We start from the raw sequence: 15,099 nt of genomic DNA, 5'->3' as shown, positions 1-15,099 counted from the left end.
GTTCTTGGTCACCTCCCTGACCAAGGTCCTTCTCCCCCGATTGCTTAGTTTGGCAGAGCGGCCAGCTCTAGGAAGAGTCTTGGTGGTTCCAAACTTCTACCATTTAAGGATGATGGAGGCCATTGTGTTCTCGGGGACCTTCAATGCTGCAGACATTTTTTGGTACCCTTCCCAAGATCTATGCCTCGACACAATCCTGTCTCGGAGCTCTACGGACAATTCCTTCGACCTCATGGCTTGGTTTTTGCTCTGACATGCACTGTCAACTGTGGGACCTTATTAAAGACAGGTGTGTGCCTTTCCAAATCATGTCCAATCAATTGAATTTACCACTGGTGGACTCCAATCAAGTTGTAGAAACATCTCAAGGATGATCAATGGAAACAGGATGCACCTGAGCTCAATTTAGAGTCTCATAGCAAAGGCTCTGAATACTTATGTAAATAAGGTGTTTCTTTTTTCATTTGTTTTGTAATACATTTTCAAAAAAATTTTAAAATCTGTTTTTGCTTTTGTCATTATGGGGTGTTGGGTGTAGATTGATGAGGAAAAATTAGATTTGATCAATTTTAGAATAAGGCTGTAACGTAACAAAATGTGGAAAAAGTCAAGGGGTCTGAATACTTTCCGAATGCACTGTAAGTTGTCTCCAATAAAGGGGGTGATTTGGAATCCTCAGAGACTGTTCTAATAGGATCTGTGTCATATCATGAAGATTTGCATCATTATGGTCTATTTTCAGCGAAAAGCTACGGCCACCGCTGACAAAAATAGCAATTTTCAATGGAGACCTCTTTTACAGCACTATACAGCTATGTTCTACTGTTCTGTTAATTCTATTAACCAGAGTGGGATCTTATGGCCCATTTTTAACAGAGAAATTGGCATAGTAGGCAATGTAACCAATCACAGCCCTCCTTTTACTTGCACATCCTGCAAATCACCAGCAGAGGTTGAACACTTTGAATCCATTTCCACATTCACTCTGTTGTTAATACATACAATTTGGATTATAACTCTAAAAGTAGCAGATTTCGCACTCTGGAACTTTGATTTTTGCATTGGCAAAAATGATGGAGCATTTTAATTTTATGCATATTCTTTCCCTCTGATCATACACTATTGGACAGCATCCTGAATACTTTTACAGTAAGTACAGAGCTCATCATTGAGTGGGGAAGGTGTTTACATTTCCGTATTTCTCTATATTTTGCGGTACATGAACCCTTTTCCATTTCTGGATTTGAACATTGAAAATAATAGTTCCACGACAGATACTATGATATTGTTCCAATACTGTTAGTATTGTTCTGTCTCTGTATGGCTGGGTACATAGTTGGTATATTGATTCAGTAATACAGAAGTCTGTTTGGTCCCAGAGGCAGATCTCAATGCTATGATAACCAAGTTACCCTGAATAAATGAATTATTGAATAAATGAATAGAATAAATGAATTATTTTCTGAATAAAACAAGAATGAAAAAAGAACAAGATGTGCTTGTCATTATTTTATTTTAACTTTACATTATACATTGTATTATAATAGGTCACTGGTGAATACAGACACTATTTTCTTATTTCTACCCACATTTCTACCCAACACTTTTGAACCATGTAATAATTAATCAGATACATGTGCTGTCTGTCCAATTGATGTAAACTTTCCACACAAATATTTATTTGAAAAAGTTAAAGACCTGCACAGTGTAGGTCTGTTGTTTTAACAATGTAATAACGATTTATAATGTTATATGTGTCCATAACCGTCAATAACAGTCTATAGCAGTGTAACATAACTGTTTATAACAATGTACAGCACAACTACTATTCTCCCGAGTGGCGCAGTGGTCACTAGAGATCCTGGTTCGAATCCAGGCTCTGATGTGACCGGGAGACCCATGGGGTGGCGCACAATTCGTCCAGGGTAGGGAAGGGAATGGCCGGCAGGGATGTAGCTGAGTTGGTAGAGCATGGCGTTTGCAACGCCAGGGTTGTGGGTTCGTTTCCCACGGGGGGCCGGTATGAAAAAATAAAAATAAAATAATGTTTGCACTCACTAACTGTAAGTCGCTCTGGATAAGAGCGTCTGCTAAATGACTAAAATGTAAATGTAACTACCAATCCATTGATTCCTTTCAAGAGCATAAACTTTGTTTCTGAATCCACAGACCCCTTACTGGGCGCAGCATGGGGGACAGCGCCATCTAGTGCAATGGAAATGGAAACTATTATTCCAGAAGACTATTGAACTTTCAAAAATTAATTAAATTTCAGCTCATTAATATTTAACATAGTTTTTTAATACACATTTCGATGTCACCTTATTAACATAACATTAATTACGTTTTTGAACATTTACTGATTGCATATTTTATTTCATTTAGCCCAGTAGATTTAATTTCTTCCGGTAAGGGACCTCCCATGCACATGCACCCAATACATTATGCTCATAACAAGCCCGGCCCTGGACGTTCTGCCACCCTAGGCGAGACAAGAAATTCTGCACACCTCCTAGCCTTGCTAAACTAGAATAGGCTAGTGTACAGCAGGGGTCCCCCATAGGTTTGGCCTCGGGCCAATTTTTCTCTCCGCTAGTAGTTGGCAGAACATAATAGTGGCCCAATTCATAGGCAAATTAAACAAAAATGTTAACACATCTGGTAGGCTATATAATCAGTTCAATGTCAATAACATATTCTAATATTTTCAATCTGATTACACCAATATCACCAATGTCTCTATTAAATTCCTTTTGTATATTTCTGTGTGTTGATTGGGGAAAAACAGCTTGCAATCCAGAGAAAATTTCGCTCTGAAAAAGTCTCAAAAGAAAGCTGGATAATGAAAATATAAGTTTCAGGGAAGAATGGACAGCATAATAGACATTCTTACCATATTTTTCCAATGTCAAACCAGAGTGTCTTGTTTGCAACGAAACGGTTGTCAAAATGCCACCCTTGTCTAACCGCTGCTCTAGGCGGCTGCCTAATCCTGCCTAATGGGCGTGCCGACCATGGGGCCTAATCATAGTTTTATATTTAGAATCCACTCTCTCATCAGCCCAGCCAGGCAATTTATAAACTTGATCTCCAAGATTAAAAGCATCTAGACATTATCTCACATTTCTTTTAGATTAACATTTAGTTTTCAACAGCAGAGATTTGTATAAGCCTTGCTGTCTGTCTCGTCGACATTTACAACATTGTTTCAATATTCAATTTCGATCTCCAGCTGTCCCATAGCAATGAACGTGTCGGGAGTCGGGGTGAGACAGACAGGTAGGCAGCCTTTCTCAGCTAGTCGAAATCATGATTCAGCATAATTTTTATGGATATATACAAAGAACTATCAATAGAAAACAGGTAAAACGAAATGAAGTGCAGCTAGTTTGGACTTTCCAGCTTCAGTTTGAAGTGATTGTGTTAGCTGTGTTGTTGGCTAGCTTTTGAACAACAGTGTCCTGACGAGAGATAAAATAATCTATGCCAGATGAAATCGCGCATCATTAGCTCATTGTTATGGATGTATCCAAATAAATGTCACTAAACAAATACAAAAGCAGCTACTTCTTTGTTATTCTGGCTGCACTGTTTGACATGACTGTAAGTTAGCCGTAGTTGGCTAGCTAGCAAGCAAGGGATAAGAACGTTGGCAGCCAGTATGGCAATGGAACAGTTAGAACGAACGACTGGGTCGCGTCCATAGATACAGAACAAAAAGACTGAACGACTGGGAACCGAACAAATGACCAGCTGGCTTGGGTAGCAACCCTATATTTGTGTCGGGTCTTTATCTTGTGGAAGGATGAAATAGTATGAATAAATTCAATAAAATAACATTTTTAAGGAAAATATGTCATTCATTATTTTAATATGTTGTTAACCCGTTGTATAAAAGTGATAATACCTTCGAAGCTGGTGTTTGGAGGATATGTTGGCACAGTTTTCCGGCCCTCGACTTGGGCTCGGGCCTAACAACACCCATTCCAATATATCCTCCAAACACTGGCTTCTCTGTAGCTCAATTGGTAGAGCATGGTGCTTGTAACGCCAGGGTAGTGGGTTCGATCCCCGGGACCACCCATTCGTAAAAATGTATGCACACATGACTGTAAGTCGCTTTGGATAAAAGCGTCTACTAAATGGCAGATTATATTATTATCACTTAAATAACCACTAGAACTCAACAGTAAGCCTCAATACCTACTAAAATAGCATGGAAAAGAGAGGGTAGGATCAGAGAAAAATAACGCTTCTTGAAACAGGAAAAATATACTACAATTTGCGATCTTGTGTTCAAGTAACGGAGGACTTTTATTTTGAAGCTTTTTGATCGATTTAGACCCATTAATGTTGCTTAATGCCGCTGATTTCATGGAGCTGTTAGAGTCCATGTAGCCTACAGCGGTCGTCACTACCACAGCCACAAAGTCATAAACCCCTCCTATTTCTCAAATGTATCTTCTTAAAATCTGATTTTAAACCTAACCCTAACCATACTGCTAACCTTATGCCTAACCTTAAATTAAGACCAAAAAGCAGATTTTTGTTTTCATAAATTATTACAATATAGCCCATTTTGACTTTGTGGCTGTGGTAACTAGTGACAACCGCCTACAGCAGGTGATCTATTCTATTGTATACGGTTATGTACTCAACAGCAGGGGAGGTACCAGAAGGGGGGCCGGGGTGGCACCAGCCCCTCCTGATATATGATTGGCCACCCTTGTGTGCCAATTTTAAATGCTATTTCTGATACAATTTGCAGATTTTCCATGGCCACCCATGACTGGTTCTTGGTCCCCCCATTAGAATATTCCTAGAAATGCTCCTGTTCAACAGTGAGGCATTGGTCTAGCTATGGCTGTCCATGATCCACCAACAACAGCTCCAACGCCCTCCACATTCATCCAGCACATGTTTTGATGGATTTCAACTTGAGGTATCTTGAATGGAGGGCTGAGGCTTTAACATGGAAATAGGCAGACATACTATCCAAATTCAATAGTCACACACACACACACACACACACACACACACACACACACACACACACACACACAGTCTCTAATTTCCTTCCTCCTTCAGCTTCTCTTTTCTCTCTGGAATTATTAACAAAGAGGTGAAGCAATATTGGTTAGAAAACCACTTTAAATCATGCACCTTTTATTAACGGTTTATAAAGGGTTTATAAAGCCTTTATAGACTTAGCAATAGGTTCATTATAGATATGGTCTGGGCCTGTACCTCCTTCTAACCACTAGATGGTAGGCACGGCTTTTCCTGAAAATGTAAAGAAGAACCCCAATGGATTTCAATGTACACTCCGGGCCCCATTGTCTCTGACAGGTGGAATCATTTTAACATGACGCATCTCAAATGAACATCAATGCAAACATGAAGAGTCATTGCTTTATCTGATGTGAGACAACGCTCCAGGCCCTAGTTTTATGGCCCTATCAATGACCCAACACATGAAACTACAACCACATATCATCATGTCATCCCAGATAGCATCTCCATCAACATACTGATTTAAATTAGTATCAACTCCACCTCAAGGAAAACAAAAGCCAGAATTCCCTAATTTCCTCTTAGACTAAATGTTCTTGCCACCGAACTGGAGGGTCTGGATAGTGGGTCCTGGCAGAAAAAGTTGGTGCAGGGCATTTTCACAACACACACAGACACACACACACACACACACACACACACACACACACACACACACACACACACACACACACACACACACAGTGTGAGTATCAACATATACATTCATAGTATATGAATGCCAGGTGCCAGGACGAGAACCTCTCCCTCAATGTGAGCAAGACAAAGGATCTGATCGTGGACTACAGGAAAAGGAGGGCCGAACACGCCCCCATTAACATCGACAGGGCTGTAGTGGAGCGGGTCGAGAGTTTCAAGTTCCTTGGTGTCCACATCACCAACAAACTATCATGGTCTAAACACACCAAGACAGTCGTGAAGAGGGCACGACAACACCTTTTCCCCCTCAGGAGACAGAAAAGATTTGGCATGGGTCTCCAGATCCTCAAAAAGTTATACAACTGCACCATCGAGAGCATCCTGACCGGTTGCCTCACTGCCTGGTATGACAACTGCTCGGCATCTGACCGTAAGGCGCTACAGAGGGTAGTACGTATGGCCCAGTACATCACTTGGGCCAAGCTTCCTTCCATCCAGGACCTATATACTAGGTGGTGTCAGAGGAAAGCCCAAAAATGTGTCAAAGACTCCAGTCACCGAAGTCATAGACTGTTCTCTCTGCGCCAAGTCTACGACCAAAAGGCTCCTTAACAGCTTTCCCCCCCAAGCCATAAGACTGCTGAACAATTAATCAAATGGCCACCCAGACTATTTACATTGACACCCCCCCCACCCGCTGTCTATTATCTATGCATAGTCACTTTACCCCTACCTACATGTACAAATTACCTTGACTAACCTGTACCCCCACACATTGACTCGGTACCGGTACCCCCTGTATATAGCCTCGTTATTGTTAATTTATTGTGTTACTTTTTATAATTTTTTACTTTAGTTTATTTGGTAAATATTTTCTTAAGTCTTTCTTGAACTGCATTGTTGGTTAAGGGCTTGTAAGTAAGCATTTCACGGTAAGGTCTACACCTGTTGTATTCGGCGCATGTGACAAATAAAGTTTGATTTGATTTGATAGTACATACTCTACAATACATGCATTTACATGCAGACAAATAAAGGAAAACAGGCTTCATCTCATCTCTGCCTGTTACACTGATAACTGGGCACTATGAAGCACCTTATTTATTGAGAGAGAGGCCACTAGGGAGCCGGCGCCACAGTTTATTTATGGAGCTCACAGACTAGTGAAGTAGCAGCACTGCCCCAGGCCATCACTCTGGAGCAACACATCAGTAAAACAGAGTCTAGAGCTCAGTGCACCACCCAGCAGTCTACTGATTCATTTGTAAAATCTCAATATCCCCATGCATATTTAATGACCCGGCAAATAAAGAGAGTCACACTGGAAAAAGGTGGGCTAGTGGGGCTTGCCCGTACCAGTTAAATAAGCATGTAGTTAGGGAAACCCCCATAAAGGTGTCATTTGGTGTGGCTGAATAGATCCACATGCCGGTAAGTGTATACCTGCAGAGTAGTATGACACTGGCGATGGCTAGCTACAGTATCTCTGTCTGAATAGCTCACAGCTCTGTTGCTGCTGACAGCTAATCCAAATGATAGTCCAATGGAAAAGCTGCCAAAGAATGGGAGTGGTGTACCGGGAACATGATTATAGTTGAGTCTTACGTTTCACCTGCGCACATCTTTCACCACAGCAGCCACACTACTCTTGTCTCTCTTTGAATGCGGCTTGTCAATATTTAATCATTCATCCACTGGGTTAGTATCAGATGAACATGGTTGGCTGAGGAGGTGGGGCTGAAGGGCTGTGAGCTAATGAGGGAACGGGGGTGGACTTTAGGAGGGGAGGCAGACAGGTACCCCCGCCCCTCCACGCAATGAGTGGTGGAGCTATCAGAAGGCGAGGAATGCAAAGGGGGCTGTTCAGTCCTACTCCACCTACCCACACACAGCTCACCATGCCAAGATACTGAGGTGATGGACTGTACTCTTTCATCCTCCCTCCCTCCCTCCCTCCCAGTATCTCTCTCCCACTGAACCTTCTGGAGGTGACGTGACGTGACGTGACCCATGCAATGCTAGGAGTTCTATCTGGTGCCTTGGACCTATCTGGTGCCATCTGCACACCCTTAGCCTGAACACGACCAGCCTCCACCTCCGCCTAGCCATTCCTCATTGTGCTCATCACCCCCTTGTCTCCCAGTCTGATCCCCTGGTCTCGCCAGAGAGGAGCAGACAGCATAAGCCCATTTCACATCTGAGGAACGTCTGAGGGACCCGTGGCACCACACAAAGGAGGATCCAGCCCCATGGCGCATAAGAACTCAGGAAGGATGAGCATCCACATCTAGCAGATTTTTTTTGTCTTTTTCAGAGCAAAGTGTGCAAGAAATAGGGGGAGAGACATACGCCTGTGAAATAAAGAGAGGGAACAGGACAGGGAGAAGCGGGGGAGAATGCCTTTTGGGGGGTTTTCAGGGCTGAAGGAGCGGGTTCTGAAACCAGGGAAGGAGGAGGTGAAGAATACAGTAGGAGACGGTCTGGGGAACCTGCAGAGGTGAGTCTGGGACTGTCTGGAAGTGATGGAGGAACTGGGATTGTATAGGTGTGAATCCCTACTCTCTGACTGAGAGATGTGTGTGACTCAATGGGGGTGAAAGCGCGGCACAGTGCAGGTTTGATATCTACTTATAGCAATAGATCTGATAATTTCACATAAGTGTGTTGTAAGATACTATTTCGGTGGACTTGTAGGTATTGTATCTTAGTTATCTTATTGTATTTAAGGATCTTTATATAGCTTGGTCAAAGTTCTAATCCAAATTATAGTCCTATAGGCTAGAATAAAAAAATCAGTATATTCACTGGTAAACATTGTAGTGCTATAATCCCAAACATAGATCATTTGATCAAAATTCTATAATCTATTAACAAAGCCAGTGGTGGGGACCAGGAGGATTGAAGAGCCTTAGAGGCAGAACATGAAGCTCACCATGTACTGTACCCAGAGATCCCAGAGATAACTAAATATTTGATTATTTTGCTTGCCAGGCAATCCCAGTGACGTAGTCCCAGGTTTTATTTTAAGACATTATGATACATATTTCACAAGGGGAGGACGATGAATATGGAACTTCCACATAAGAGGTAGATTGTTGTCTTAAAATAGATAAACCGAGTAAGTGGGCAATTTCCTGTGAAAGGGAATTTTGCATGTTGAGAGCCAGAATGCTCACTGTGCAGTCTGAAATAGAACAAGAGAAAGCCAAACAGTGTGAACAGTTGATTGATTATTTCAGAATCTCCAATACGAAATTGTATAAAGAAGGTGAACTGGACATATTTATCCAACAAGCTATTTTCATGTATCTAAGGATTGTAATATCAGTACACTGAAAATGTGTTTTCATTCCAATTGTGTCCATCTGTGGTCAGCTTACTTTCTATTTTATGTCATACATTTACATCAGTTTAATTTGAAACACTGTACAAACACCGGGAAAAGGCTAAATGAAATGTTTCATTAAAGTCTACAAGGATCCATGCCGTGGGAAAATGCTATTCCACCAAACTGCTAAAATCAATACTAGCAGGTGAAACTAAAGAAATGTGAATCCAGAGAGACCAAGAGAGGAAAATAGGAATTAAGCATGAGCAGAATGAATCATTAGGCTTAATCTCATTTTCAGATGAAACCTGTTTGTTTTTTCAAGAGGGTATTCCAGATTGCTCTGGGACAGACTACATTATTTATCGAGTTATATATTATGGATCCAGTTAATCACTCTTTCAATTTTGTCTTATGAATCAATTATAGCCTGACTATAAAGTGAGTATCATAAAAACAGAAATAATTTCCATTCAATAATTAACTTAACACTTCATTTGACACAGTCCAGAAATGGCCAGGCATTTTCTACCAAACTGCGCTAAATCCCCAAAAAATAATCTTTCCTATGAGACGTCAGTCTGAAAAAAAAAAAAGATCACACGGAATGACATGCTTCTCTCAATAGGGTCTCTCTAGAATGTTGCTGGCCAGTCCGTCTGTTAACTGACACTGTTTTAGTCCGTTCGTAATACCTTCTTTAAATATAAGCTTTCCTTGGTACAAAAAAGGTTGCGAGATAATGACATTGAACAATAAAACACAAATACATCTTCTGTTCTGTATGACAACTCAGTCATAGACACAGTTGTGTAAAGTAACTAAGTAAAAGTACTACACTCTAAAAAGAAAAAGGTTCCTAGAGTATCCTTTAGGGGTTCTTCAAATTGAAACTGTGGGGGAACCCCTATAACCTATTCGAAGAACCCTTTAAAAGGGTTCTTAAAATAATCCCTTTTGATGAATCCTTGAAGAACCCATTGAATAACATTTTTGGGGTTAATTTTTGAATTACCCCACTCCCCTATTATTACACATAACAATAAAACAATATTTTAGTTGTCAGTGTCTATGATTTCAGTGGCAAAGCAGAATAAAAAAAATCCAAATATGAGGTAAACTCCCAGCAGAACACCAAGTCCAATGGGTATATCCTCTGGCGTGTTGACGTTAATGTGTTGATGTTCTCCGTATCCATAGCCAGAATGATTTTGCAGTGCATGGTGATCGAACAGGTTTCCTGTTATATTCATTAGAGGTGTAGGGAGGGTGAAGTCTGTGAATCCCAAAAATAGTAATTATACAGATGATTAACAAAACATGCACGACAGTATTCATACCTTGGTTTTTGTGGTGAATGTGAATGAAAAAAACTGTTTTGATAATGGTTTTCATACACATACCTTGTCCATAATGTAGAGGCCTATGGGATTTTAATTGAAGAGAAAAGGGAGAATGGTAAGTGTGATCTGTGTAACATACCATTAGTAACTGACATACCTTTGTATGCCTCCTCATCTGTATACCTGCAGACACAGACACAAAAGTGAGCAGTTCAGTCATCTGCACCCAATACAGCTAGCCTTCAACATATTCTTAAAGCCTACATATTCTTACCTCTTTGTTGATTGATATCCATTGAATTGTGTCCATTTACTGTTTTAGAAAGATTTGCACAAATATGAAAAGATAGATGGTATCATCATAAAACAATATCAATTTAGATCGTACAAGGGACAAACCTCACCTTCTGTTATGAACCCCGTGGCTTTAAAAGTCTAGGGTGGATGGAACAGAGACCCGTAACATAATTCATGCAAATTAGAATCATGACATGGAAACAGTGAGAACAAAAAAAATACACCGACAACCATAAACTACCGTCAAACACAAGATGTTTATTTTTAACACACGGTAAAGGTTTGGGAAAAAGGGCTGAGCAGGACCCAAGAAATGAAACAATAGTGTAAAAAAAAAAAACTAAACTGATCTTGCCTGCCTCAAGAACCGCTAAGCTACTGCTAATCATACAAAAATTACAGTGGGTGGTCCGCTCAGGTCTAACTAGTGTTTTTAGACAATTTTCTTCCTACGGGTAATGTATGCCCAAGGGCAACTTGCTTAAATCCCCCTTTTCCCAGAAACACACAAAGTTTCCAAACAGAGTAACCAGCAAATGAGCGCGTACACAAAACACAGGACACCACAGTATCCATACTCACATACAGAAAATAGTCTCTTCCAACAAACACAACTGACTGGCTTTTAAAACAATGGGAGGTGTAAGTGAAAAACCAGAAACAGGTGGTGCAATACAGAGGAATGTCCACTGATTGGTCCACCTCGGCAATCAGCAGCCAAACGGATGTCGGACAGGTGGGACACCCCAACGACCACCAATCAGGAACATAAAGGACACCTGTGATTAGGGCAGAAGGAGAGGAAAAACACAAAAACACACACAGGATACCTGTATCCGTAACAAAAAAATTGAGGAGATCTTTAAATGTTTCAGTTAAGTGCCTGCACCTGCTGTCCTTTCAAATTCAAACGTTTCAGTTGGGCAGTTAGCTTCCTGCAAGAACCCCCACCAACTAAGGAGGTTCCTCGATGAACCCCACCTTCTATGGGGTTCTTGGAAGAACCTTTTGGGGCAATTTTCAGTGCCAAGAACCCTAAGGTTCTTCGAAGAACTTTGAGGATCTTAGAAGAACCCTTGATGAACCCATACTTTTTAATAAAGTATTTTTTTGTGGAATCTGTACTATTTATATATATTTTTTACAACTTTTACTTCACTACATTCCTAAAGTGTCACGCCCTGGCTCTGGGGACACTGTTATGTTGAGCCAGGGTGTGTAGATCTATGGGTTTTGTTTCTATGGGTGTTTATTTCTATGTTGGCCAGAGTGACTCCCAATCAGAGGCAACGAGTGTCAGCTGTCGTGGGTTGTCTCTGATTGGGAGCCATATTTAAACTGTCTGTTTTTCATTCGGGTTTGTGGGATTTTGTTCTATTTTGGTTTGTGTATAACCGTAGACATCACGTTATCGCCTGTTGTTTTGATCGTGTGATCATTCCAATTTAATAAATATGTTCGCTTTCAACGCTGCGCCTTGGTCCTCCTCATTGGTAGACGATCGTGACAGAAAATCCCACCAAGATGTGACCAAGCAGCATGTCCAGGAGCCATCGCCAGGGAGATCCCTAACAGATCTCCTTCGCCTCCTCGACTGGGTCAAGCCGAGTGAGGAAGAGAAGGGCTTGACCTTGTGGCAGAAGGGCGAAAGGCTGGCGAGGGACATGGAGACCTGGTCCACGGGTAGGGGAGACGGCCATAAATTTTTTAGGGGGGGCTAACGCCGCGGACGACGGGGCAGCAGGAGGCCGCCAGGTTACGGGAGTCACTGGTCACCAGGGGGAGGGAGGATGTAGAGGCACGGCGAGAGGTACTGGCGTGTGTTGCCAGTCCGGTCCGGCCTGTTCCTGATCCCCACGTAGGGCCAGTGGTGTGTGTTCCCAGTACGGTCCGGCCTGTTCCTGCCACTCGCACCAAGTCTACGGTGCGCGTCGCCAGCCCAGTCCGGCCCATTCCTGCTCCCCGCACCAAGTCAGGGGTGCGCTTCGACAGCCCGGCTCGGCCCGTTCCTGCTCCCCGCACCAAGTCAGTGGTGCGCTTCGTCAGCCCGGCCCGTTCCTGCTCCCCGCACCAAGTCAGGGGTGCGCTCGACACCCGGCTCGGCCCGTTCCTGCTCCCCGCACCAAGTCAGTGGTGCGCCCGTCAGCCGGCTCGGCCCGTTCCTACTCCCCGCACCAAGTCAGGGGGTGCGCCCGACACCCGGCTCGGCCGCTCCTGCTCCCCACACCAAGCCAGTGGTGTGCGTCGTCAGTCCGACACGGCCCATGCCTGTTCCCGCACCAAGTCAGGGGGTGCGCCCGACAACCGGCTCGGCCCGCTCCTGCTCCCCACACCAAGCCAGTGGTGTGCGTCGTCAGTCCGGCACGGCCCATGCCTGTTCCACCGGTGGCTGGTCCGGCACCGGTCAGATGCTTCACGCCGGAGCTAGAGCAATCCGCTCCACCAGTGTGCAGTCCAGCTCCGGCCAGCGGGGCCAGACCGGACCAGGGGTACTTTGGGGGGTTGGAGAGGGAGCGGGGATCAGGCCCGGAGCCGGATCCGCCGCCTAGGCGGAGTGCCCACCCGGTCCCTCCCCTGTGGGTTTTGGTTGACACGGTCGGAGTCCGCGCCTTTAGGGGGGGGTACTGTCACGCCCTGGCTCTGGGGACACTGTTATGTTGAGCCAGGGTGTGTAGATCTATGGGTTTTGTTTCTATGGGTGTTTATTTCTATGTTGGCCAGAGTGACTCCCAATCAGAGGCAACGAGTGTCAGCTGTCGTGGGTTGTCTCTGATTGGGAGCCATATTTAAACTGTCTGTTTTTCATTCGGGTTTGTGGGATTTTGTTCTATTTTGGTTTGTGTATAACCGTAGACATCACGTTATCGCCTGTTGTTTTGATCGTGTGATCATTCCAATTTAATAAATATGTTCGCTTTCAACGCTGCGCCTTGGTCCTCCTCATTGGTAGACGATCGTGACATAAAGAAAATATGTACTTTTTACTCTCATACATTTTCCCTGATACCCAAAAGTACTTGTTACATTTCGAAAGCTTTGCAGGACAGGAAAAAGGTATAATTCACACACTTATCAAAAGAACACGTAGTCATCCCTACTGCCTCTAAACTGGCAGACTCACTAAACACAAATGCTTCATTTGTAAATGAGGTCTGAGTGTTGGAGTGTGCCTCTGGCTATCCGTAAATGAAAAAAAGAAACAATTAAAAATGGTGCAGTCTGGTTTATGTAATATAATGAATTTGAAGGGATTTATTGCATTTACTTTTAGTTTTGATACTTAAGTATATTTAAAACCGGATACTTTTAGACTTTTACTCAAGTAATATTTTACTGAGTGACTTTCACTTTTACTTGAGTCATTTTCTACTAAGGTATGTTTACTTTTACTCAAGCATGACAATTGGGAACTTTTTCCACCACTGGATAGACATGACGACGTCATAGACCTCATGCAGACAGGATGATGTCACACTTAACTTTCATCTGACTGGAAAACAATACATCACTTTGGATTTATCAAGACAGTCAATATTTGATTAAATAAGTAAATATTTTTTCAATCAAATGTTGTTCTTGTGATTTTACAGATCAATTTTAAACAGGAATTCATACTCTTTGTCTTTAAAAGACAATGAGATTGACAAGGAAAGCAGCTTTGTTTTTATACCATCAGTTGACATGATCTGTCAGTTGAATGTCAAAAAGTACAATATAAGGTACAGTTGGTTTCTGTGTTTTTGATGTTGCCACTTGCCACTGTAGCTTTGACCAAAATGATGAAATCAAAAACAAAGCTCTTGAGAAAGAGAGATTGTTTTCAATTCTCTGTTGAGGTATAATTATCTCCATGTTTTTTATCCACTCGTTAGAGCAGAGATCAATTTGGTCTACTTTGACGATAGAAAATACTTAATTAAAAAGGCACTAATACTGTTTTATTAGTGTTGAGGCGAGCCAAGCGTCATTTCCTCACTCTGATAATGATCAACCATTCTCACAGCATTTGTCCAGTCTATTTTAGACAGTAGAGCGCACAATCTGTGAGCTGGGAAAGAGGGATGGGGGATGGAGAAAGCAGGGGTCCCTTACAGAAAAAACACATGAATTTCACATGATCTTTACATGTGACAACATGTAAAGCAACATGTGATAACATGAAACTACACATGTGAAAACGTGTTCACATGTGAAGTGTTCCAAAATAAATCATGTAATGTTCTGTAAGAGGTGAGTTGGGAAAGACGGATAGGGGCTGGGGATGGCAGGGGTGAGTTGGGATGAGAGATGGGGGCTGGAGAAGACAGGTGAGTTGGGGTGGAAGAACTGGGGCTGGGGAATACAGGGGTGAGTTGGGGTGGAAGGATGTGGGATCATTGGATGGGGAAGACAGGGGTGAGTTGGGGTGGAGGGATGGGG

General features: G+C 42.6%; 1 protein-coding gene across 1 annotated transcript in view; it reads left to right on the top strand.

Moving 5' to 3' along the window:
* The first annotated feature begins 8,108 nt into the window (after positions 1-8,108).
* LOC121532255 (vesicular glutamate transporter 3) overlaps positions 8,109-15,099 on the top strand; it is a 35,036-nt gene continuing 28,045 nt past the window's right edge. The window contains exon 1 of the mRNA XM_041838091.1: positions 8,109-8,209. Coding sequence (XP_041694025.1) covers positions 8,109-8,209 — 101 coding nt within the window. The remainder of the gene's footprint in view (positions 8,210-15,099) is intronic.

The sequence above is a fragment of the Coregonus clupeaformis genome, chromosome 19, assembly GCF_020615455.1.
Source record: "Coregonus clupeaformis isolate EN_2021a chromosome 19, ASM2061545v1, whole genome shotgun sequence".
NCBI lineage: Eukaryota > Metazoa > Chordata > Actinopteri > Salmoniformes > Salmonidae > Coregonus > Coregonus clupeaformis.
This window is presented reverse-complemented; position numbering and strand designations above follow the sequence as displayed.